General features: G+C 45.6%; 1 protein-coding gene across 1 annotated transcript in view; it reads right to left on the bottom strand.

Moving 5' to 3' along the window:
* Positions 1 to 175: 175 nt before the first annotated feature.
* LOC140404313 (sorting nexin-1-like) overlaps positions 176 to 26,905 on the bottom strand; it is a 44,903-nt gene continuing 18,173 nt past the window's right edge. Inside the window, exons 3-15 of the mRNA XM_072492678.1 lie at positions 25,303 to 25,430; positions 23,876 to 23,945; positions 20,257 to 20,300; positions 19,617 to 19,758; positions 18,754 to 18,832; positions 12,350 to 12,425; positions 11,017 to 11,130; positions 8,850 to 8,943; positions 6,188 to 6,393; positions 4,990 to 5,133; positions 4,036 to 4,116; positions 3,849 to 3,920; positions 176 to 2,047 (exon numbers count right to left, since the gene is read on the bottom strand). Of these exons, the coding sequence (XP_072348779.1) occupies positions 1,997 to 2,047; positions 3,849 to 3,920; positions 4,036 to 4,116; positions 4,990 to 5,133; positions 6,188 to 6,393; positions 8,850 to 8,943; positions 11,017 to 11,130; positions 12,350 to 12,425; positions 18,754 to 18,832; positions 19,617 to 19,758; positions 20,257 to 20,300; positions 23,876 to 23,945; positions 25,303 to 25,430 (1,301 nt within the window). The 3' untranslated portion in view covers positions 176 to 1,996. The remainder of the gene's footprint in view (positions 2,048 to 3,848; positions 3,921 to 4,035; positions 4,117 to 4,989; positions 5,134 to 6,187; positions 6,394 to 8,849; positions 8,944 to 11,016; positions 11,131 to 12,349; positions 12,426 to 18,753; positions 18,833 to 19,616; positions 19,759 to 20,256; positions 20,301 to 23,875; positions 23,946 to 25,302; positions 25,431 to 26,905) is intronic.

Below are 26,905 nucleotides of genomic sequence, written 5' to 3'. Positions count from 1 at the left end.
ACAAACTGTTGGATTCCAAATGTCAGCAGGTTCTGCAGTGGCCATGATTGGGGATGTTCTCCTCGGTCATGTTACATTGAATAGTAATAGGGAGCAGCCTGGAATCTGTGTGTACATCGGCTGCTATACAGATTCACTACTTTGACATCAACAACAGAAGAAGAACCAGAAGAGATCTGGTAAATCATTATGAAATTTATTTTGAAAGTGGAGGTCACAAAAGCAGACAAGGAACCAGAATTTTTTTCTCTCTATTTGTTCTCAAACACGGTGAAAAGAGACAATCCCAGTTCCTCTGAAAGTACATTGGACAAAAAGGATTTAGTGCATAATGAGTAAAGATTACTGACTGCGTGCACAAGGACACAAGTACCTTTTATTCAGAATACTAAACAAGCTTAACCCTATAAGGGCAGGCCATGAACACGCAAAAGGAATGTAAACAGAACAGGCAATTCCAATTAGCTTTGGCTGTTGGTCCGGAAAGCAGACAGTCTCTTGGCATCATTAGGTCACAGTTTGAACAGTCAGACAAACACATTACCGGGCGGCTTTTATGGGGGCTCAGTAACAATGGAGGGGGATGATAATGGTGCAAAATGGGGATGGTGAAGGAGGGGAGGGGGGGGAAAGAAAAGAGAGTGGCAGAAGCTTTGTTGTGGCATCACGATGGGATTGGCGTCAAATACACTAGTGTTTATTATAATATTGCCCCGTGCCTCTGCAATAAATCAATCCCATTGGTAAGAGCAAAATGGAAGTCCAATCTCAACCCTCTATTTTCCACCCGCCAAATTGCTGAATGGATGAGTGTTCAGACCCCACATTCAATTCATGAAACAGTACTCAACAGGATTAAGTGAAGCTACCACCACTCTTTTGTTCACAGATGTAGAGGTAGTGCTAGTATTAGGTCAGAACAGATGAAATATTTTGGTTGGATTAAGCTACCCGTCCCAGCACGGCATTTATAAAGTCTGGTCTCCAGCCATTGCACGAGGGAAAGGTTTAAATGGAGCATTGGACGGAAAGTCAACCTGGATAAACAACACCTGGGTAGTCACTTCACCACAGCCAGAGAAAACCACGTCACCGAGTTCTCTTAAACAGACAGAGCAGCTCATGGAGAGTTCTCCAGAAGTGGGAGGGATTCTTTATCCATCCACACCACAGTCCATGTTCACCATACTCCTTCTACAATCACACGTATCTGATGAGAACCGATCCTACCAACTGATTTCTGCTCACCTCCCCTATTTCCCAATACAGCAGCCCCGTCACCGCAATTCTAATCACGTTTTACAAAAACTAGCACAGAAATAAATGCAAATAACGTGGACCTAGTTTCAGGAAGCAGGGCATGCATGTTAAACGTTAACCCCTCATCGTGAACTGGCAATTTATCATGGTTTGGCAACCAGCAGCTTGGGATTCCTAGGCCAACCACTATTTTTGCTTTGAGGGTCCAACTGAAATTGTGAAAGGATCCGATGTGACATTGCACAGTTAGGTGGAGCGTTTTGTCCTGATTACGGCGCTCTCATCATTCCGGTCCCCAAAAATGTCTTTGGTCCTCGCGCAGACCTGTATAAATCAGGTCGAAGGAAAGACAGGTTTTTTTTTGCTAGTGTTTTTTTTTTAAAATAAAGTCACATGTGAAAATAGCAGTTCTGTCAGAGGAGAGCAGGAGTTTGTCATCAGGAGAGAGGGGCGGATGCTGCGGTAACACCCCCTCCCACTCACCCCCTCCCAAACCCACATCTATAAACTGGCAAAAATCTCACCTCCCATCACTAAACGTGGCTTCCCCACTGATAAATTCATAAGAAAATATATGGAAACTAAAGATTATACTTCAAGATTTATCATAGGAAGAGCAAGAAAGAACTGCAACCATCGAAGAATGTCCCCTTTTGTAGGCGATACTGCAGATTCATTTATAGGCTGGAGGTACGGTATAAAAGGCAGCGTGTGGCCACTCAACTCTTCAGTCCCACTACACAATGGCTTTCGCTTCTGGAAGGAAGGCTTCCCAGTATTTGATTAGCTGCCAAAAAGAAAATGTTGGTTAGCGGTGAATTTGCAAACTAAAATCCCAGCAGTACATCGATGTCGCTTCCTGAACCAGCTTTCAGTGTTTACCCTCCAGTGTGCAGCAACCCGAGGAACCCAACACAGACAGGTTGGCCCTTTAACGTACCACGTATGTGCAACATGACTTCAAGTGTATTGGTCTTCAGTCCCGCCTTTAGAATCCCCCCAACTCTGCTCACAACCTGCTAGGGATCAGCAGTTTCTGCTATTTAACTTGCAACATGATAAACATGCCAAATTAAATGCTTCAGTTGCTTCTCTCCTTGGCTGCCAGTCTGAATCACATCACAAAGTGACTGACGCAACTCAGAGCAAAATTAATATCCTCGGAAAACGGGAATAGCTCTGCCATTCAGTATGATCATGGCTGATCTTCTGCTTCAGCTGCACTTTGCTGCTCGATAAACAAATCCAGAGAAATGGATAGAGTCCAGAGAATTATCAATCTTCTTTTTGAATATTCTCAGCCCCGGGTGCCAGAGTCCCAAAGGTTCACAACCAGAACAGCAAGTTTCAGCGTGGTACTAAACGGCTGACCCTTTATCCTGGGACTGAGCGCGGAGCTCTAGACTCTTCAAGAAGCTCAGTATCGATGGACCAGTTCTTTCCTGGACAGTGATTGTTTGAACCAACACACCAGAAGGTTACTGGAATGGAGAGTGGAGGGGAGCAGGTATTCGATTAGTTACATGGAAGGGGATGAGTGGAGGAGAGCGGGGCAGGTATTCAACTCGGATAACATCTGGGTAAAATAAATAATTCTCTGTCGACTTTTACTGATTACCCATCGCTATGATCAGTATCAACCAATCAGCTCATCTCCAGTGTTATCCCTTGGATCACTACACAATCACATCTTCAACTCCTATTTTATTTCCAGATCTGGTAAATTATGTCAGACATTTATTTGTTTACTAATCCTATTCTTTTAACAACTAATGCATTGAATAAACTGTGCTCCAAGTCATGCGCAACTCAATGTCATTTTAACTCTTGCCCTGCCAGCCTTACCACCACCACTCCTTGCACTCCCCACCATCGCTATGAAACATTACCAACTGGCCTCCTCTCCTTCCCACTCCCCCAATCTCTCATCACCCCTTACTGAGACACAAGGTGTAGGAGAAGAATTAGGCCACTCGGCCCATCGGGTCTGCTCCGCCGTTCAATTATGGCTGATATTTTCTCCTCTCCATAACCCCGGATGCCCTTATTGATCAAGAACCTATCTATCTCTGTCTTAAAGACACTCAGTGATTTGGCCTCCACAGCCTTCTGCGGCAAAGAGTTCCACAGATTCACCACCCTCTGGCTGAAGAAATTCCTCCTCCTCTCAGTTTTAAAGGATCGTCCCTTTAGTCTGAGGCTGTGTCCTCTGCTTCTAGTTTTTCCTACAAGTGGAAACATCCTCTCCACATCCACTCTATCCAGGCCTCACAGTATCCTGCAAGTTTCAATAAGATCCCCTCTTGTCCTTCTAAACACTAACGAGTATAGAGTGGTGGGTCTACTACCCCCTCTATTCTACCCTCTGTAGTAATCACAATCCAGTCTCTCCTATTTAGCAGCACCCAGAACAGGATACAAGCTGCTTTAAGGAATGATATATAATTCCCGTACCGGCCTCCCCGAACAGGTGCCAGAATGTGGCAACTAGGGGCTTTTCACAGTAACTTCATTTGAAGCCTACTTGTGACAATAAGTGATTTATTTCATTTCATTTCATAATTCTGCCCCGGACCAAGTTCGCTCACCTGTTGCTGAGAATTTTGAAGAGTTTCCAAATACACAATAATCCGACTTTTGAAGTCCTTGATTTGCTCTTTCTGTAAGTGTACAAAGGCAGGAGAATTAAAATATGTAGCGAGGTCTAACCAAGATAACAGCCCCGGTGTTCCCAGCTGACATGGGGTATGTATGAAAACCCTCAACATTGCTTACCTCAAACCGAGCAACCTCCTTCCGAATGGTGATCGAAATCCGTTCAAACTCTCTCTCGTATTGTAGAACTTTGGGCTCCCACTGAAAACAGACAGGACCGAGTCAGCACCACTCCAAACACCCACTGGCTCTCCCCAAAGGCAGTAGTCTCAGTTAGAAGGCAGATATTGATCGGGAGTCAGCAACTAACAAAAGAGCTTTTCCTGTATTCGGTAAAGCAAGAGTGAGCAACTAGGCTTTTCCTCAGATTTCCCACAATGTTAGAATCTATTCACCAAATCCAGGAGCTATACAGATGGTTTGATCTTTGCAAGGATTTAGCGGTGGTGGGTCTTCGCACCTGGTTATCCCAGGTGGAGAAGAAAAGCCAGATTTCTGCCCAGCGATAACTATCCAGTGTCGTCCTAAGAGGACATGCTATCAAGGGCAGGATTGGGTCTACACCCAGTACTTGAATAGCCTGAACGCATCTGTCTTAGAGGACATGCATTTTATACAGCGGCATTTACCAGAGCAAATGCTCAGGAGGCATCTCACAGCAGCAAAATCAATTTGATACTAGTCTACCTAAGGCAGTATTAAGCTGGCTGATCAAAATCTTAGTCCGGTGTAGGTATTAAAGAACATTTTAAAAGGAGCAAAGCAAGGTAGAGGAATTAAAGGAGGGAATTCCAGGACTTGGGGCCCAGGCGGCTGCGACACGGCTGCTGATGGTGAAGTGATGCTCAAGGGACTAGAATTGGGGAAGCGTAGAGTTCTGACGGCCGGAGGAACTAACGGAGATGGAACGAGGCAACAGATTTGAAATGAGGACAAGAACTTTTTAAAATGGACACATTAAGAAGTCTCATCATTAAGAGGAACACCAGGTTAAAGTCCAACAGGTTTGTTTTGAATCCCTAGCTTTCGGAGCACTGCTCCTTCCTCAAGTGAATGATTCTGTACGAGCCATACCTCTGCTATTTCATCTTTGGCTTGTTGCAGCTTGTCGGGTTTATTGGCCCATATGAGTCGAGCTTCATTCTCTCGCTTTTTCTGTAGTGCGGTCTGAGCATCTTGCCAACGCTGCCATGATTTCATCCGCTGGTCAAACACCCCCTGCAGCAGGACAGCCAGGCCACAGCATTCAGCATCCAGATTAAAACCACACAAAATGATTCAAAATGCTACAATTAACAAAGCAAGTGCACAACTGGACGGAGCAAAGCGGGAGGTCCCAGAATCAATCACTGGTCTGTGACAGGTTTACTTCAGAGGGGCCAGGGCTCCTCATTCTGGTCACTCAGCAGTGATGTTGAATAGAGACAGATTCAGGGGCCAGTTACAATTACCCCCCATTCTTAAACAGCTTTTCAATCCTCCCTGTGCAAACAGATGAAGAATATTCCTTTGAGCAAATTACTAAAGGGCAGTTTCCAATTGTGGAACCATCTATTCTTTCAAGAGAGGGATAATGGGGTGAGTGAGAGAGAAAAGGAGGCACTGACCCATGCACTTTACTGCTCTGTCCCCACACCCCTCCCACCAAAGTAAAGTGGTAGGTGTAGCGGTATTGCCACTGGACTAGTAATCCAGAGACCCAGGGTAATGCTCTGGGATCCGGGTTCGAATCCCACCAGGGCAGATAGTGAAGTTTGAATTCAATAAAAACCTGGAATTAGAAGCCTAACGATGACCATGAAACCATTGGTGATTGTCGGGAAAACCCATCTGGTTCACTGATGTCCTTCAGGGGAGGAAATCTGCCGTTCTTACCCAGTCTGGCCTACATGCGAGTTCAGACCCACAGCGATCTGGTTGACTCTTAACTGCCCCCTACTAAAATGGCCGAGTGAGACACTCGGTTAAAGGGCAATTAGGGATGGGCAACAAATGCTGGCCCCGCCTGCGATGCCCACATCAAGGGCAAATATACTCCTCCAGCAGATGGCTTGGTAATTTCCTCAGGTGCTCTCTAATCAGAGGTTCTTCCATCTCCCAAAATAGTGAGGAAAGAAAATCAAGTAGGCGATTAATTTCTCAACTGGTGAAGCAGTTTGTACAAACAACACATCCCAACATGGAAACCACTGCGAATAACCCGGCTTCCGGAAAATGCACCAGAGACTTGGCTCGCTAAGTAGTAAAGTGGCTCCATTAGCAGCGCTCATACCCTCACGGCAGAAATCAGGCGGATATAGTCACTCAGCAACTCGGCAAACAGGAAGAAGTCGTTGTTGGCTTGATCATGGTAAAGCTGCTCGATCTTCTCCTCGACCTCGGCCAGCTGTGACAGTGCGCGGGACAAAGCAGTGTGGTCCTCCGAGCTCCCAAGCATGGCAGCGCTTTTCGCAAAAATAGCCGTGTTCATCGCTAGCTCTGACAATCGAAACAGAATACAGTCTGAGCACAGGTCAGTTCACAGCCTTCAGTGACAGCGCAGAATGGGGGGTTGTGCATGTGTCTGTCTGTGTGTGTCTGGGCACGCGCGTGCCTGGGCGCGTGTCTGCGGGGGGTTCTTTAAATGTTCATCCAATAGGGACTTAACATCTGCGCCCACCCCCCAATCTCTGAACTCCAGTATTAAAGTTCACTTTATTACTACCTCACTCATCTACAAAGCGACAAGTCGACAACAATCCAGTCTCAAAACCTCCAAGTTCCTTACTCTCTCACGTTCCACCAAAAAGGTTATTTCCTTTAGTCTCAGATGAAGAATGTGATAGGAACTTTCTGTTTTAGAAAGCTCACATCCAGCATTTTAAAAATAAATATATAGAGCTGCTTGTTGCATAGTCTGGCACAAACAGTAACGGAAGCATAGCAGTAACAAACTATGAGGAACTACCAGCCACTTGATTACTGTGGTGTGAGATTGTACAGTAACATCTCTCCCCATTCTGTCTCTACACAAGTCATTGACTGAGTGATGGAGTCACAGCATTTTGTATGGTATTGATGTCCTACATTGGGCACAGATTGGTGTGCTGTGCCCAGAGGTAACCGAGCAAGACAGTTCTACTCCTGTGGTTTAAGGAACGGACAGGTCATCATATCTGCGCTGGTCAAAAACCACCTAACTATTCTAATCCCATTTCCCAGCACTGGGCCCACAGCCGTGTCTGCCCTGGGATCGCAAGCGCACATCTAAATACTTCTGAAATGTTCTGAGGGTCTCTGCCTCCACCCCCCCTTCAGGCAGCGAGTCCCAGACTCCCACCACTCTGGGTGAAAAGGTTTTTCCTCCCATCCCCTCTAAACCTCCTGCCCCTTACCTTAAATCTCTGCCCCCTGGTCATTGATCCCTCCAGCAAGGGGGAAAGTTTCTTCCTGTCTACTCTATGCCCCTCATAATTTTATACATCTCAATCATGTCCCCCCTCAGTCTCCTCTGCTCCAAGGAAAACAATCCAAGTCTATCCAATCTCTCTTTACAGCTAAAACTCTCCAGCCCAGGCAACATCCTGGTAAATCTCCTCTGCTCCCTTTCCAGTGCGATCACATCCCTCCTATAATGTGGATTCCAGAACTGCACAGGTGGGGAGTGGTGGGCTAGAATGAAGGTGGCGGAGAGAATAAAAACACTGTCCTATCAACAGTCCCAGGACAAGTACAGCAAAGGAATGAAAGCAAAATACTGCCAATGCTTCAGAAATAAAAATTGAAAACGCTGGGAAAAAAACTCTGCCAGTCTGGCAGCTTCTGTGACAGAAACAGAGTTAACGTTGTCACAGCTGAATCATAGAATCTATAGCGCAGAAGGAGGCCATTCGGCCAGTCCTGTCTGCACCGACCCTTGGAAAGAGCATTTTACTCAAGCCTCCACCTTATCCCAGTAACCCCACCTAACCTTTTGGACACTAAGGGGCAATTTAGCCTGGTCAATCCAGGAAACCAGAACACCCGGAGGAACCCCACACAGATATGGGGAGAACTTGCAGACTCCGCACAGTCACCCGAGGCCAGAATTGAGCCGGGACAGAGTCATAAAGTGTCATACAGTTTCCTACTGAACTCGAGTACTTTTTCCACAGTTTAGCACTCTGTAATCAGCTGTGTGCCAATACGAGTAGGTCAATTATAAAAATGGAACAAGTCTATTTATTGCTTAAATAACACTGTTCACTACTTAGATTCGCCAGGCTAAAGAAGAAACAGTTTCAACATGATTCTCATGGTACGTTTTACATTCAAAACTCCAGACGTTATAATATACTGAATTTAGGCTGATAAACAAGTTGCACTTGGTCATATTGAACTGGTGGGGGCATCACTGTTGTTGTGAGGCTAAATCTGGGTCCTGATAAGCACGTTCTTCCAGTTCTCCTTTAGGTTTCAGTGTTCAGGGACAATCACATCCTGCACATTTGCAAATGCTGCAACTGAAAGTGATCACTGAGCTGATGATATGTTGGAGTCAGGTACATCTGGAGTTTCTGATTAACTTCCTAATGGCAATTAACCAACAGTCCCAACGACTGCAGGTAATCTTAAACAAACATGCAAAACAGCAACCACTGTCCACACCCAGCAATGAGGCAGGAATGTGTAATTAGCCCCACACCCTCTAATCCAGCAACACAATACAGTACTTAGCATGTAAGGCACAAACTTCTCAGCCTAGCTAAATTTATCTACTGCTGCCCTTACAAAACCACAGGTCTTGCTGCTTCTACAGACGAGGTTTTGTTATTCTGACCCACACAGTTCTTTGACATGTTCATTCAGGAAAGTGCGAATTCAATAGTTTAGAACTAGGATTAGTTTGCAAGATTCTGGGATTCTTTGGTTCAGAGGCAAGTTTACGACCCCTTGTTCAAACTTTCTGCTCTCACCTTTTCTGTGATTGACTAGTGTTTCAACAACAGCGTGGAGTTTGCGTAACTGCTGGTCTTCATTCTCGATCTCCTGAAACTTCTCTTCAAACCACTGGAGACACAACAGACAATAATCACGTATTTCAATGGGAAGGAGGCATAAGGAGTGAAAGAGAGCCGACTGAGCCCTCATCCCTCACGTAGCGGCTTCTCAACAGGTCATTGACAAGCTAGGAAATTATACAAGCACCTAATCAGAGTCTAGAGAGGGTAGAGAGGGAGAAACTTCTTTTAAAATTTGTTCATGGAATGTGGTGTCGCTGGCTGGGCCAGCATTTACTCCCTGTCCCAGAGGGCATTTAAGAGTTAACCATATTGCTGTGGATCTAGAGTCACATGTAGACCAGGCAAGGACAGCAGATTTCCTTCCCTTTTTAAAAAAAATGTGAAAATAATTTTTAGAGTACCCAAGTCATTTTTTCCAATTAAGGGGCAATTTAGCGTGGCCAATCCACCTGCCCTGCACATCTTTGGGTTGTGGGGGCGAAACCCACGCAGACACGGGGAGAATGTCCCGGACAGTGACCCAGAGCCGGGATCGAACCTGCGACCTTGGCGCCGTGAGGCAGCAGGGCTAACCCACTGTGCTGTCCTAGATTTCCTTCCCGAAAGGACACTAGTGAACCAGATGGATGTTTTTAAAACCACAATTGACACATGGTCACCTTTTAGACTTTTAATTCTAGATTTTTATTGAATTAAAATTTCACCACCCAATTATTTTTTTTCCAATTAAGGGGCAATTGAGCGTGGCCAATCCACCTACCCTGCACATCATTGGGTTGAGGGGGTGAGGCCCACGCAGACACGGGGAGAATGTGCAAACTCCACACGGACAGTACAGTGACCCAGACCAGGATTCGAACCCGGGTCCTCAGCGCCGTAGTCCCAGTGCTAAACACTGCGCCACCGTGCTGCCCTGAGGAAAGTTTAATTGAGGCACTTGAGGGCATTCGATAATTACTTGAATAGAAGCAGTGTGCAGTGGTACGGGGAAAAGGCAGAAGAATGGCACAAAGTCATGATGCTCATTTGGAGAGCCAGTACAGAAACAATGGACTGAATGGCCTCCTTTTGCACTGTGATGATTCGGTGATAGATAACAGCAACTCCCTTGTGTATCACGTTAACCGATCATTTTTTTAGCTTTTAGAATCAAATAGTAAAGATTCAGAAAAACAGAAGCAACACACACTAATTTCCTCCGACAATGCATCAAAGATGGAGATGCACTGAAAGCAGTTCAGAGGTTTACCAGCCTAATATCACAAATAGGTGGGTTGACTTCTGAGGAAAGGTTGGACAGGTTAGGCTGGTACCCACTGGAGCTTAGCGAGTAAGAGGCGACTTGATTGAAACATACAAGATCCTGAGTGGTGTGGACAGGGTGGATGTGGAGAGAATGTTTGCTCTTGTGGGAGAATCAAGAACGAGGGGTCACTGTTGAAAAATAATGGATCGTCCATTTGAAATGGGGCAAAATTGCTCTGAATGTCTTTGGAACTCTCGTCCCGAAAAGGCAGTGGAAGCAGAGTCTTTGAATGTTTTTAAGGCAGAGCCAGATAGATTATTGATAAGCAATGGGTGCAAAAGGTTATCCGGGGTTGGCAGGATGCAGATTTGAGGTTACTATCAGGAGGCACAGTAGGCTTGAGGGGCTGAATGGCCTCCTCCTGATGCTTGTTCTTATGCACGTCAGAAACTAGCAGATCGTGGACCGGACCTGGAGCCCAGAGAGCGGCTGGTGACAGGAGGATCTCTCCACCACTCTTCACATTAAGAATCAGGTTATGCGTGGAGATCAGGACCCAAAGATTCAGCCGTCAATACAGCCGGTTCCTGTGTCTCGGTCTCTGTCCCTCCACTTGTTACTATTACTTGGAACTGGCCAACTCAGTACAACACCAAAGGTAGGAAGTCGGATTTTCTGATCGTCATCTGTACTTATGGGTAACTATTATCTGCCGTGTTTCATCTGGGCATTATTTAACATTCTGCTTTGAACCCAAGTCATGCTTCAACTCATTACAGACTGGAATTATATTGCTCACTCACACACATACACGCAACATTAAACAGCAAGTGAAGCCTGGTGCTCATTCCACCGTAGCCATGAAACACTTACTATATCTGACTCGTTCATCTTAATGGTCATCTTGCTGACTGCATCGGCAGCCTTGTTCACCATCCGAAGGAGACTGGCACCACTCAGAGCCTGAGTGTTTACTGCTCGTGGCAACTAAAAATCAGATTGAAATGTCAGTTATACTCAACAACGCTCACCAAAAAACACTTTAATCTTTTTCCACCCACGGGCACACCAGCTAGTTAACTGTTGGCCCACATGAGCAATGTTAGGTCAACTTTTATCCTAGCGCATGTTTAAAAAATACAATGCCACCACAGTCACCAAAATGGCCATTGAGAACATCGGGCGTGTTAACAGATAGTGGGACTGCTACTGATGTGAGCTAGGTCCACACAGTACGGACCAATTACCAGCTCGTGTCCAATTGCTCAACTGCCCAAGCACCTGATCCAGTTGTGACGGCTAAAGAACATGTAGGGTTTAATGGGACAGGGGTGCCTACCCAAGGGTACAGAAAAACATTTAATGGTGACCAGACATGTTTACAAAAGATCATGCAAGACTGCATCAGTTTTGACCCAGTTGGTTCACCTCTGCTATTTGATTGCTTACCAACAGGCTTGATGGATTAGGGGATATCAGGAAATTCAATTTGAAACATCTCTGTAAAAGCTGGGCAATCACCATTATACATCATCGTTGTATGCAGACACAGGAAAGGACATACACAATAGGCTAGACAAGAACGGTGGTGAAGAGGGATGGAGAGAGTAAAGGAGAAGGAGGTTTAATATCCCTGCTCTTCACTGACTAGCAAAGAAAACTAGTGCTGGAAAAGGTATAGATGGTTGGTCAGTATCTGTAGGTGGCACAGCGGCGCAGTGGTTAGCACTGCTGCTCACACCGCCAGGGACCCAAGTTCAATTCTGACCTTGGGTGACTGCCTGTGTGGAGTTTGCACTTCCTCCCTGTGTGCGCGTGGGTTTCCTTCGGGTGCTCCTCCCCCACAGTCCAAAGATGTGCAGATTAGGCGGACTGGCCATGATAAATTGCCCCTTCGTGTCCAACAAAGTTAGGTGGGGTTACTGGGTTATGGGGATAGGGTCGGGGCAGGGACTTAGGTACAGCCGCCTTTCAGAGGGTCGGTGCAGACTCGATGGGCCGAATGGCCTCCTTCTGCACTGTAGGGATTCCTTGGCAAGTGAAAAGATGGCGATGAGTAATTTAAAAAAAGAACTGTGAATTGGTACGAACAGGTGAATAAAGTGTCAGAAATTACACAAAACATTGGACACCATAATTCGGGGGTGGTTCGGGTACGAGCAACAGGTAGCAAACCCTCTCTCCCCATGATTCAGGACTTTACTACCTCATCTTTTTCCAAGAATTCTCTCACATCAGGATCCTGTAGAAGTGTGGGGTGCTTGATGATTCTCTGTAGATATCTGCAATAATAACCAGAGAGTTGAGTGTTCCCTCTGCAGTTAATCCTTTTCAGATTGAGAAACTGACTAAAATATGACCAGACATCTGTACACACTTGATTACACATTCCAGGTTTTACACAAGACCCTTCTAATTAATTTCACACATATAGCCTCGCTTTTATGAACACTGGTGTTAAGAGCATAATGGACAGTCTGCAATATTCTTTTTTTTTTTTTTAATACAGAAACGCACCCGAATTTTAAATGTCAACCTCAAACTCAACAACACGAGCCAGGAAGCAGCTAACGCAAAGCTTCTCATTCCCGACTAAATTGTGGATTAGGTGCCACCTAGTGCACAATATGCAGAAGTGGTCTGGAACACTAGACCTTCTGGGATACATCGGAATTCGGAGCAGGAGCAAGCCATTTGGCCCTTGCCCAAGATCATGGCTGATTTGTCTCCCTCAACTCCACCTTTCTGCACTGTCCCCCGAAGTGCCCCAAAATCACACCAATCATCGAAAGCCCTCTGTGGTAGAAAATCCCAAAAGTTCAAAAATGTTTAAACAAAGAGAAACTGCTCATCTCAGCCCGAAATGGCTGACTCCTTATTATTGAGACTCCCGTTGTTGTAGATTCCCCGCTAAGGGAAACATTACTCAGTAATTTACCCCGTCCAGCTCCTGAAGAATTTTACATGTTTCAACGAGGTTTCAACGAGATTGCCTTTCATTCTTCTAAACTCCAGGGAATATTCTGGTCAATCTCTCCTCAAAGGACAATCGCCACATTGCAGGAACCAGCCTAGTGAACCTTCATTGCACTCCCTCTAAGGAAAGTATGTCCTTCTTTAGGTGTGGAGATCAAACCTGCACCCAATGGCCTCACTAACGCGCTTATACTCCAATCCCTTTGTGACAAATGCTAACACCATTTACATTCCTGATTGCTTGCTGTACTGTGCATCATGCTGATGCATACTTCAAGAGCCCTAGCCAGGCACAGAAAAATAATGCCCCTTAATTGGAAAATGTTTTTAAAATAAATTTAGAGCACCCAATTCTTTTTTTCCAATTAAGGGGCAATTTAGCGTGGCCAATCCACCTACCCTGCACATCTTTGGGTTGCGGGGGTGAAACCCACGCAGACACGGGGAGAATGTGCGAACTCCACACGGACAGTGACCCAGAGCCGGGATTGAACCCGGGTCCATCGCGCCGTGAGGCAACATTGCTAACCACCGTGCTACCCAGAATTGGAAAAAACATTTGTAAAGAAACCTGCTCTGTCAGACGGAACGGCTGAGTGTGAAGATAAAGGAGGCAGTTTATGACGACTAATCTTTCACGGAATAACACCAACTCACTCGCAGCATCATAAAGTTCACTTCCAGCTGCGTAAGGCACACTACCATAAGACATAGGAGCAGAATTAGGCCACTCAGCCCATCGAGTCTGCTCCGCCATTCAATCTTGGCTGATATTTTCTCATTCCCATTCTCCTGCCTTCTCCACAACCCCTGATCCCCTTATTAATCAAGAACCTATCTATCTCTGTCTTAAAGACACTCAGTGATTTGGCCTCCACAGCCTTCTGCAGCAAAGACTTCCACAGATTCACCACCCTCTGGCTGAAAAAATTCCTCCTCATCTCGGTTTTAAAGGATCGTCCCTTTAGTCTGAGATGGTGTCCTCTGGTTCCAGTTTTTCCTACAAGTGGAAACATCCTCTCCACGTCCACTCTATCCGGCATCGCAGTATCTTGCAAGTTTCAATAAGATCCCCATCCTTCTAAACGCCAACGAGTACAGACCCAGAGTCCTCAAACGTTCCTCATACGACAGACTACAAAAGGCAAGTTCTACTTGGCCATGACAGACTACGTTGTAGCACAGACTGGACTCACTTCAACAACTACATTAAGTTGAAGTCTTTTTAAAAAGACTGTTGGCACTTACTGAGGTAGCATTGGAAAACTGGAGAGACCAGCGAGATTAATGAGACCAGGAGCTGCAGACTTACTCAATTCAGTGTATGATTTTACCAAAATGATTAAGAAGTGAGCTGAATGTGTATGAAAAAGATTACAAGCTCAAAAAGCAGCTGAACATGGCGGCAAAAATTGGCTTTGGCAAATTGGAGACATTAAACCAGCTTTGTGTACATACATCCACAGGCAGAAACATTACTTTGTTCCCAAGGTAGTTGTATAAGTAATGCTATTTTCAACAGACCCTCTGCTCTTCCTTCTTGGCCTTCACTATTGGATATCTGGGAACAGATGTACAACATCTAAAGTTGTGTCATCAACACAATTACTGGAAGTATCCAAAAAAAATGGCCCATGAAGAAGAAGGAAAATCTTTTAGAGCTGGCACAGCAATCAACCAGAGCCAATTAAATAACTGCGACAAGATTGGACGCAGCACAGACAGAGGGCTGAAGCTGAAAAGGAGTACATTCCAAAACTTTTTCTTAAATATAAATTTATAAATTTAGAGTACCCAATTATTTTTTTTCCCAATTAAGGGGCAATTTAGTGTGGCCAATTCACCTAGCCTGCACATCTGTGGGTTGTGGGGGCGAAACCCACGTTTTGTTGTACTGGGCTAGTTCACCATGTGTGCGCTCGTGTGTGAGAAATCTCAATGAATTCAACCTCTTCCTCTGCTGGCTTCTTCTCCACAGAAGATAGCTCACACCCACTTTCCCCACAAGTCCAACCCCTTCTGCTGCTTGTTCCAAGACTTCCCCCTTCAGGCACAGCGTTGACCTCTTCAGTCGCTAGGCTGGGTGTTGTGCCAGCAACGCGATACACTCAATTCTGTGGTTGCTGTTTCTGCAGTTTCCATGGTCTCTGATTTTTCAACTGGTTCAGGCGGTGAGATTCCAAGTTTATCTTTGAGAAACAATGTGGGGCCCATCTCTCCCTGGAAGAGACCCTTTAGCACAGAACTTCCCTTCTCCAGAATCTGCTGTCCATCCACTGCATGGTTAATGTCCTGGCAGAGGTTGGCAATGGTCTCACTCGGTGGCGTGTGGGCGCCACTTGAATGATTTCTGCATCCTGCTCGTTCGGCTGCAACTCCACTGCATGCTCTTCCCCAGGTATTTAATAAGCTCATGTCCATGATTCTTTTGCTCATTCATCTCTTCTGCTGTCAAACGCCTCTCAAAACAGGCCTTTCACCCCTTCCATGGCGTGTATCGGCTGGTGAAGCTCTTCCACCGTGTTGTGTATCGTCTCCAGCTCCCAACTCACAGCCTTCTCCTCTAGCACCGTGGCGAAGGAATTTGGAAAAACAGCGGTGAATTGCATCGGAGGACCTCCGTAAATCAATGGAAGAGGCCTCGGACCCCATTCGCGCAGCTTTGGAATGAAACCTCATGGCCACCGCTGGAAGTCTCGAGCCTCCCAGTCCAAAGATGTGCAGGTTAAGTGGACTGGCCATGATAAATTGCCTCTGGATGGGATTGTGGGGATAGGGCGGAGCTCTTTAAGAGGATTGGAGCAGACTTGATGGGCCGAATGGCCTTCCTCTACACTGTAGGGATTCTATGATTCTGTTAAGGTCAGAAGTGGGGAAGTTTGCTGATGACTGCACAATGTTCAGCCATTCACGACTCCTCATACACTGAAGCAATCCATGTCCGAATGCAGCAAGACCTGGACAATATCCAGACTTGGGGCTTACAAGTGGCAAGTTACATTCGCACCACACAAGTGCCCGGCAATGACCATCTCCTACAAGAGAGGATCTAACCACCGCCCCTCGACAGTCAATGGCATTACCATCACTGAATCCCCCACAATCCACATCCTGGGGGTTACCATTGATCAGAAACTGAACTGGACCCAGCCACATTAATACGGTGGCTACCAGGGCAGGTCAAAGGCTACAGGGAGTAACTCACCTCCTGACCCCCCCCAAAGCCTGTCCACCATCTACAAGGCACAAAATCAGGGAAATACTCTCCACTTGCCTGGATGAGTACAGCTCCAACACAAGACACTCAACACCATCCAGTACAAATCAGCCCACTTGATCGCTACCCCTTCCGCAAATATTCAATCCCTCAACCACCGACAGTGGCAGCTCTGTGCACCATCTACCAGATGCACTGCAAGGCTCCTTAGGCTGCAATTTCCGAACTGACGACCACTACCATCTTGACGGATAAGAGCAGCAGATACCTGGGAACCCCACCACCTGGAGGTTCCCCTGCAAGTCACTCACCACCCTGACTTGGAAAGATATCACCGTTCCTTCACTGTCGCTGGTGAAAATCCTGAACTCCCTCCCAAATAGCATGAGGGACTGCAGTGGTTCAAGAAGGCAACTTCTCCAGGGCAACTAAAGAAAAGCAATAAATCCTGGCCTAGCCAGCGACACCCAAATCCCATAAACGATTTTTGTTTTTAGTTGGGAAGTCACTACAATCTATGTTATAAATGATGTACTAACAGGACACTTGGAAAATATCAATCGGATTAGACAAAGTTAACATGAAATGGAAATCATGTTTGATAAACCCTAGTAGAGTTTTTTTGAGGATGCAACTAGCAGAATAGATAAGGGTGAACCAGTGGATATGATGTATGTGGATTTTCAGAAAGCTTTTGATAAAGTCTCACATAAGAGGTTAGCGTGCAAAATTACTGCTCATGGGATTGGGGGGTAATATATTGGGTGGATTAAGAATTGGTTAGCAGACACGAAACAGAGTAGGAACAAATGGGTCTTTTTCCAAAGCGGCAGGCGGTGGCTGGTGGTGTCCCACAGGGATCAATGCTTGGGCCCCAGTATTTTGCAATTTGTATGTCAATGAATTGGATGAGGGAACCAAATGTAATATTTCCAAGTTTGCTGATGACTCCAAACTTGATGGAAATGGGGAATGTGAGTGGTGAGGCTTCAAGGTGATTGAGACAAGTTGAGTGAGTGGGCAAATACATGGTAGATACAGTACAACGTGGATAAATATTGAAGTTATCCACTTCTGACAGAGAAACAGAATGGCACCATTTAAATGGTGATAGATTGGGAAATGTTAGAAAGGCAAACGGAGGGCAGCACGATGGCACAGCGGTTAGCACTGCAGTCTCACGGCGCCGAGGTCCCTGGTTCGATCCCGGCTCTGGGTCACTGTCCGTGTGGAGTTTGCACATTCTCCCTGTGTTTGCGTGGGTTTCACCCCCACAAAGATGTACATGGTAGGTGGATTGAACACGCTAAAATTTCCCCTTAATTGGAAAAAATGAATTGGGTACTCTAAATTTATTTTATTTTTTTTAAAAGAAAGGCAATCGGTAAGTTAGCCTCCATTGCAAGAGATCTGGAGTAAAGGAGCAAGGATATCTCACTGCAGCTGGAACGTGCCTTTGCAGTAGTGGGTGCAGTTTTGGTCTCCTTATCCAAGAAAGGATATACATGCCATAGCGAGAGTGCAGTGAATGTTCACCAGACAGATTCCTGGGGTGGCAGGATTGTCGTAGGAGGAGCGATTGGCTCAACTGGACCCGTATTCACTGGAATTTAGAAGAATGAGGGGGAATTGCACCGAGACATATTAAAATTGAGACAGGGCCGGACAGACTGGATGCAGCGATGTTGTTTCCTCTGACTGGAGGGTCCAGAAAGAGGTCACAGTTCCGGGATACAGCGCAGGCCATTTAGGACTGAGATAAAGAGGAACTTCTTCACTGAAGAGGGTAGTGAACCTGTGGAATTCTATAGCACAAGAGACTGTGGGGGGTCAAGTCGCTGAATATCTTTAAGAAGAAAATCGATAGATTTCTAAACTCTAAAAGGTGTCAAGGGATACGGAGTCGAGATAGAGGATTAGCCTTGATCATAACGAATGGTGCAGTCTCAAACGGCCAAATGGCTTCTTCCTGCTCCCTTTTTCTATGTCTCTACACAAAGCTATTTCAGTCCAGTTCTTTAGCCGAGATTTCTGGGGACCAGTGTCCAGCAGAATGCTCCCGGCCATTTGCAGTTAAATCCAGCAGCAGAATCAGGTGGCATCAAACTTCCATCCCTGCAGCAACCATCTCAAACCCCAATCTCGGCCACTGATTGCACCAAGGAAAATGTCAATGTTTTCCCCGGATCATAAGAAAGAGTAGGCCATTCAGCCCTTCGAGCCTGCTCTGCCATTCAATAAGACCATGATCGATCCGACAGTGGGGCTTAACTCGACTTCCCTGCTTATTCTCCATGACACTTGACTTTCCTATCAATCAAAAACTTTTCTATATTAAAAATCTTGATATATAAATGCAGGTCGATGAAGCTATACTGCACCTTCTTTGACTTCCACCAATTCCTTTCAGTACTCACCTTTCTAATGCAGCTCGCCTGCGCTCAAGGAACTCAGCAGAGGAGGAATCTTCCTTCCCAACTTTCACTTTGGTCATACCTGACCCAAAGAGAATCCATGATTAGAAATTTGTATTGGGGAAAACCAGAGTGATGGTGGAGAAATTAATTTGTTGGCAGGCTACATTGATGCCGTTGTGGTTTGTGTTAGTCAGGGGAAGGGGCTTTAATAAAGAGATTCCCAGACACCATTAAATTTGGATATTACCAATGATAACATTGCAATTTGAAAGAGTTAGAAGGTGTCCATTTCAAAAGAACTGGATTTCACAAATAACATGAGCCTATTCCTAATTCTTGCTGCTCAAAGTTATTGACAGAATACAGATAAGACATTTAGGAAAATATCATGTCCGATTAGAAGCAGCTTTACAAACCACCCTGCAATTCTCTCCCCTCTCTGGAAGACTCAGATAGAGCAACATTTCTATAGCACTCTGTGGGGAGAGCAACTCTTCACTCACAAGCGAAGTGGGAAGTAAAGTGAGATCCAAAACATTAATATGACTCCGCATCATATCTCGAAAAACATATTTCGGAATGTTAGGTAGCAGTGGGTGCATGCTGGAAAACAACCAGGTGTTTGGAGAAAACTTCGGGTGCCTTGCACTCTTGTACGTAAAATACCGAGGAGGTTTCAAACAGCATAAACTACACCTTCAAATAAAAATTCTTCTTCTTCAATCCCTCCTTTCTAAACTGTGATTCTGAAAGAGCCACAGGAAACCCATTTCAGTAACTTCGGAGCCCAGTACCCTACACTCGACAGAGGGATGAATGAAAATGAAACGGAATGGCCATTAAATCTTTAATTATGGTCATACCTATTAAGCTCTTCTCAGGCGGTGGAGGGACTATGAAGCCGTTCTGTGAGTGCTTTTCCGAGAGTCTGTCGTACAATCCAAGAAAATCACTAAATCTTCGCCTTACACTGAAGTCCTTCCTCTTGAACATGGATAAGCTGGTCTGCAAAGTAAAACACAAAACAATAATAACCTCTGCAACTGTGTACACATGCCAGTACTAACCTCTGCCCCAAGATCCAGCATTGTAAAAAGATGTGAAATCCCACTTCCTCACCTAGGCTGTTTAGCACAGGGCTAAATCACTGGCTTTGAAAGCAGACCAAGGCAGGCCAGCAGCACGGTTCAATTCCCGTAACAGCCTCCCCGAACAGGCGCCGGAATGTGGCGACTAGGGGCTTTTCACAGTAACTTCATTGAAGCCTACTTGTGACAATAAGCAATTTTCATTTTCATTTCAAAAACAAATCACTAAAACGTCAGATAGTCATGCATTCTCTCATTGTTGAGACTACTTGCATATAAAGGTATGCATCAAGCCTTGTATCCTAAATAAATGAATAGAGAACCTTTACTTAGATGGACCAGAATAGCTACATGATTCACCATGAGTCATGCACAAGTCTACCACAAAAGTTATCCAATCACTACTGATACATACCAAAGTGGAGACTTTGTAAGCCATGTATGCAGCCATCCCATCACCTAGTGAAATTAAAGATACAATTACTCCCGATACCATTGCTGCTGCATTATCCCGAAATATCAAACCATAAATATATAATAATGGCAGCAGGGCAGCTCTACAGTGCCCAGCAGGCTGAATACCAACTCACTGAGATTCGGAATGAACAGCTGCAACCAGCTAAACAGAGCCAAAAATGTGTTGACGGAGGCAATTTCACCAGAACTGTGGAAACACCAACCATCGGTTCTGCATCCTGATGGATTGCCAGATCAACAAGCTGCAACTCAGCCACAGATCACAGGGATAATGCCTGTTTTCCACATTGAGATAGTTGACCTCTTGAAAAGAATACAACTAATTAATGTATGCATAACCTGCAGATTTAGCTTGGAGGACCGAATCACCAAAATTGGGAATAATTTGTGTCTTTTTGTTTTTAAATTTAATTTTTCCAATTAAGGGGCAATTTAGCACGGCCAATCCACCTACCCGGCACATCTTTGGGTTGTGGGGGCAAAACCCACGCAGACATGGGGAGAATGTGCAATCTCCACACGGACAGTGACCCGGAGCCGGGATCGAGCCCGGGTCCTCGGCGCCGTGAGGCAGCAGTGAATTTGTCTCTTTCTAATATGCACATCCATGTTGATTCTTTCCCCGATCACTGCTAGTTTAATCCTTCAACAGCTATATCAAATTCCAGACTTGTTGATCCAGCAACCCTAACCCTAACACTCTTGATCCAAGAGCCAAAACTCCAGACAGGAATTTCACATTGGAAAAGGTGAGGTTAATGACAAACCCACAGTTTGCTTTCCTTTTACCTGATTCAGCTAACAGAGACCAACGGTTGAAGAGGCATTAGGGTGATGGAGAATACCATCAGTTAAGTCAAACAGCGCCATCTGACCAATACAACAGCTGGCCCCAAGATCAGCACCAGTTCAAAACTGGTCATGTCTCTGAAAAAGACGCACACTGACGACAAAGAAATAGTCCAAAGTTAGAGGGGTCAAAAGAACATTGACACCATAATTTAAAACAGGGTTTTGAGACTGCAGGACGCAAGGTCACAGCATTCCTGATCACGGGAGAAGTGCCCAACGGCCGCAACCAGCTTATAAATAGAACGATCCAGTCATCTGGCCAGAAGCGGCGGCAGAGAGCAGGTCACATGCCTGGCCCACACACGGACGTCATGAGCCCTGTACGTCCGTGTTTTTGGCGTGAAATCATGGAGGAGAGATTCCTCCATTTTCTAGCTGCGAGCAAGCAAGCAACAGGGCTGTGGAGAACTGAAGGTGTATCGTTTTAAGCAAAGAAGAAAACTGAATTCAGGAACAAAGCAGTGTAAAGATGATTAGCTGTGCCAACGCAAATCAGGATGCAAAGCTCATGTGTGTTATGTGCAAGGAATTACTAGCAAATGAAAGTTTAAAACCCTCAATACTTCAAAGGCATTTGAATTGGAGGACAAACCTCTTTAAAGGATACGAGAACTTAAATCAGCAGCTGAAGCCCTTCATAGAAACGTAATATTGAATGGCAAGGCAAGTGCGATTGTGAGGACCAAGCAGGCACACCTGCCGCATTAAAGGTAATTGAAAACGGTGTGATGTAAAGGTCGGCCGGCAGGGGTCACTAAAGTCGGCCGGTTGGTAAAAGTGGGTCCCGGGAAAAGAAGGTTTGAAAAACACTGCTTTAAAATACAAAAGGGTGATAGAATCAATGAAAGGATTAGCATTAGAAATGGTGAACAATAACCCCTGGCAGTGGGTGTTTACTCTTTTAAAAAAAAAAGGACTGGATAGATTTTGGTTAATCAGGGTACAAGGCTACTAGTTTCAGAATCATAGCAAGTACACAGACCGGGGATGGTAGGTTAAATGGCCCCATAGTACTCATTTCAATTAAATTGTTAAATAAATCCTTCCCCTCACTTGGTCAGAGTTCATTTGCTACAAATATTTGATACTTTCAGTTTGATATACAAACTGTAACCTACAACAAAAGGCGGTCAGCATTGAGCAACCGTATTAATTGCCAACAAGACTAAAAACTCAGATGTTGGGCTCTGCACTGAAATACAGGAACTGTTCTCAACCACTAGTCATCCAATCACTTCCTCAGATCATTCTCAAATTAGGGGCCAGCATGATTGTTTTTTTTTTGACACATCCACTGATGTGTCATCACTGCTCTCCACAGCATCAAAAATAGTTCATGCCCTCGCCTAAGCAAGAGGCTCCATCTTTCAACTCAAGCAGCCTCTAAGAGGACATTTTAAACTTCTGAAGAAGCTTTGTCCAACAAGCACCGAGTGACAAGTTTCCAGGCAGACAGTTACTGATCCAGGAAAGACTAAATGAAAGGCAAATATTGAATCACGATCTCAAGTGCAGCCAGCTTCCTCGTATGCTGTGTTTATACTGTGCTAAGCGGGAGAGAGATTTTTTTCCCCCCATGTTCTAAATCTTGGGAAGAGCCTGACCCCTGCTCAGAGTCTCCTCACAGTCACATGTCTTTTTTAAAAATACATTTAGAGTACCTAACTCATTTTTTTCCATTAAGGGGCAATTTATCGTCGCCAATCCACACAGAACACAGTGCAGAAAGAGGCCATTCGGCCCATTGAGTCTGCACCGACCCACTTAAGCCCTCACTTCCACCCTATCCCCTTTACCCAATCACCTTTTTTTTTTGGTCACAAGGGCAATTTATCATGTTCAATCCACTTAACCTGGACGTCTTTGGACTGTGGGAGGAAACCGGAGCACCCGGAGGAAACCCACACAGACACGGGGAGAACGCGCAGACTCCGCACAGACAGTGACCTAGCGGGGAATCGAACCTGGGACCCTGGCGCTGTGAAGCCACACTTGTGCTACCGTGCTGCCCTACCCTGCACATCTTTGAGTTGTGGGGGCGAAACCCATGCAAACACGGGGAGAACGTGCAAACTCCACACGGACAGTGACCCATAGCCAGGATCAAACCTGGGACCTCAGTGCAGTGAGGCAGCAGTGCTAACCACTGCGCCACCATGCTGCCCCTCCAGTCACATCTCTTGATTGGGAATGGAGTAGAGATGTTCACCCCACAGCAAGTCAGCATCCTATCCCTGTATAGTCAGTGATCCATTAAACTGCCACCCTAAATTTTCCAAATGAAGACAGGTGGAGCCCTCAATCTACAGGAGTGCCAACGTCAATGCCGTCAGGATCTGACGAGACGATCGTGCTGCAGGAAGGAAAGGGAGATAAATTGGCACATGCGTGGACGGATAATATCAAAACGAGGACTGGCCTCTCGGACACGCAGTGAGGGCAGTGGAGAATAGAAATCAATGGATAAAGATTGCTCGTAGCGAGGCCAATCTTCAGAACTAGGACTGGTGAAAAAACAAGACAAACATTCACCACTGGCTGCTGCCATTTAGATACCATTAGAATTAGAGAAAGCAGCAGAGAGAGTGAATTAACCAACATTAACGACATACGATATCAAATATTTATGCTGGACACTGACCACATCAATTCACTTTCCCCGAATCCAAACTAATCTTGGGCATAAATCAGGATCATTGACTTACCCACTTTCTCTGGTTCAGTAACTGTAACTTTCATATCAAACGGATCCTCGTCCACCTCTTCCTCCTCCAGCTGCCAACGAATGAAAGATGCGTCACAGTCAGTATCCCAGCCAACAGATATACCAATCAATTTCAAGCACCATTTAAACTTTCGAAGCCCAACTGAGATGATGGAACAGTTGGTTCATCGGAACGCCCGATAAAACAGCTCTACTGCTAACTCAGAACAGTCTCCTCAGTGACGCCCCAAGTAGCAAGCTGAGCTGCACAGACCCGAAAGCTCCAATTTAACACACTCACCTATGTCAAATTAACTATTGGGAAAGAAAGTACTGCTGGTTTTCAGAAGGGAGGAAGTTTCAGCTGCTCACTACCCAGTAAACCCAGTGAAAGTAGCATCAAGGGTGGATGCAGCAACTCTCTCAAATCTGTTCAGCCACAAATATGTTCATGCAACTAAAAAAATGCAATCAACAAAGGCAAACAATGATGCATTTGCAAGTGTGCTGATAGCCGCAGGTTCGGAAACACCTTTTACTATTAACACAGTGAATAGCTCAGGGTGCCTGTCTATCCACTTAGTGCCACTCGAACTTGGCTCAGAGGCCAGAGCTCAGGAACACTGTAAAATGATACAATGCCCTGCACTGATGAACAACCAGTAATATTTGCTCATTAAAGTGAAATTACCCTTCACTTATAGCAGAGAAAAAATAAGGGTAAATCTAACAGTGGGCAGCACGGTAGCACAGTGGTTGGCACAGTGGCTTCACAGCTCCAGGGCACCAGGTTTGACTCCCAGCTTGGGTCACTGTCTGTGCGGAGTCTGCACGTTCTCCCTGTGTCTGCGTGGGTTTCCTCCGAGTGCACCGGTTTCCTCCCACAGTCCAAAGATGTGCAGGTTAGGTGCATTGGCCATGATAAATTGCCCATTAGTGTCCAATAAGGTAGGTGGGGTTACTGGGATAGGGTGGAGGCTTGGGCTTAAGTGGGTTGCTCTCTCCAAGGGCCAGTGCAGACTCGATGAACCGAGTGGCCTCCTTCTGCACTGTAAATTCTATGATTCGATGAGTGGGAGTAAGTATGGAGAAATGGGGTGACATTTAAAAGTTGATGGGGAGATGCCGGCGTTGGACTGGGGTGAGCACAGTAAGAAGTCTTACAACACCAGGTTAAAGTCCAACAGGTTTGTTTCAATGTCACTAGCTTTCAGAGCACTGCTCCTTCCTCAGGTGAATGAAGAGGCATGTTGCAGAAACATATATATATATATAGACAAAGTCAAAGGTGCAAGACGATACTTTGAATGCGAGCATGTGAAGGTAATTAAGTCTTTACAGATCCAGAGATAGCCGAGTTTAAGGTGCAACTCTCACACCAAAGCCTAGAGCTCATAACATTTGAAAGACTTCAAATTGAATCCTTACCTCTTGGTATCTTTTAATCTGGGATTGTATAGCAGCACTGGGTGGAACTGTTACTGTTACATCACCAGCGGATGGTTTAGTTTGATTGTCATTTTGAGAGCTGTCCAGAGATAACTCCACAGTGGCTTCTGCAATGAGAAAGCATCCGCTATAACATGCTACTGCCACACACACATCACTCTCACCACATTTTACTACAATGAAAGGACACATACCTTACACAAATTGAAGTAGTGTTGCTATTACACCAAAATACCTCCAACTATAGACTGGGACACAATTCTAATAGACCAGTCTTCATTGTGTAGCTTTGTATACCCTGCGACTCCTGCAGATCTGCTGCTCTGTCCATTTCTAGGCCTTAATTCACAGCAGAGATGCTTCTGAACTGGAACGGTAATCTCTTCCTATAGCTTTCATATAGATCTCAACCCTATAATGAGCTTGTCACCATACACCCTTGGCACAGCCCATCCAAAAACAAAAAGCAAGGCAGTTGTTGGTGGCCCATGATCTCTGCAAGAGGCCCTCAGGGCAGCTGCATAGACCCAACTATCTTCAACTGCTTCATTGGGTCAGAAGTGGGGTTGCTCACTGATTATTGCCTCGTTTTCTTTATATAAGTTTAGAGTACCCACTTCATTTTTTCCAATTAAGGGGCAATTTAGTGTGGCCAATCCACCTACGCGGAAAATCTTTGGGTTGTGGGGGCGAAACCCACATAAACACAGGGAAAATGTGCAACTTCCACACGGACAGTGACCCAGAGCCGGGATCGAACTTGGGACCTTGGCACCATGAGGCAACAGGGCTAACCCACTGCGCCACCGTACTGCCCCAATTGCCTTGTTTTAAGCTCTCAGATAATGACGTAGTCCATGCCCAAAAGCAGCAAGATGTGCTGTGCCAGCCAATCACAATGTCTAACTAGAAAGCAGCAAGATGTTCTGTGCCAACCAATCACATTGTCGAACGAGAAAGTCTAACTATTCCCCCTAAACATTCAATGGCATTACGGTAGCACAGTGGTTGGCATTGTTGCGTAACAGCGCCAGGGTCCCAGGTTCGATTCCCGTCTTGGGTCACTGTCTGTGCGGAGTTTGCATGTTCTCCCCGTGTCTGCGTGGGTTTCCTCCGGGTGCTCCGGTTTCCTCCCACAAGTCCCGAAAGAGGTGCTTGTTAGGTGAATTGGACATTCTGAATTCTCCCTCAGGGTACCCGAACAGGCGTCGGAATGTGGCGACTAGGGGCTTTTCACAGTAACTTCATTGCAGTGTTAATGTAAGCCTACTTGTGACACTACTAAAGGTTATTATTATTTGTTTTAAATTTAGAGTACCCAATTTTTTTTTTTCAATTAAGGGGCAATTTAGCGCGGCCAACCCACCTACCCTGCACATCTTTGGGTTGTGGGGGCGAAACCCACGCAGACACGGGTAGAATGTGCAACCTCCACACGGACAGTTACCCAGTGCCAGGATGGAACCTGGGACCTCAGCGCCGTGAGGCAGCAGGGCTAACCCTCTGCGCCACCGTGCTGCTCAAAAGGTTTTTTTTTATTTTTTTATTTTTTTAAAATCACCAACCTGGGTGCCACCACTGA

Source organism: Scyliorhinus torazame, chromosome 30 (assembly GCF_047496885.1).
Source record: "Scyliorhinus torazame isolate Kashiwa2021f chromosome 30, sScyTor2.1, whole genome shotgun sequence".
Classification (NCBI taxonomy): domain Eukaryota; kingdom Metazoa; phylum Chordata; class Chondrichthyes; order Carcharhiniformes; family Scyliorhinidae; genus Scyliorhinus; species Scyliorhinus torazame.
This window is presented reverse-complemented; position numbering and strand designations above follow the sequence as displayed.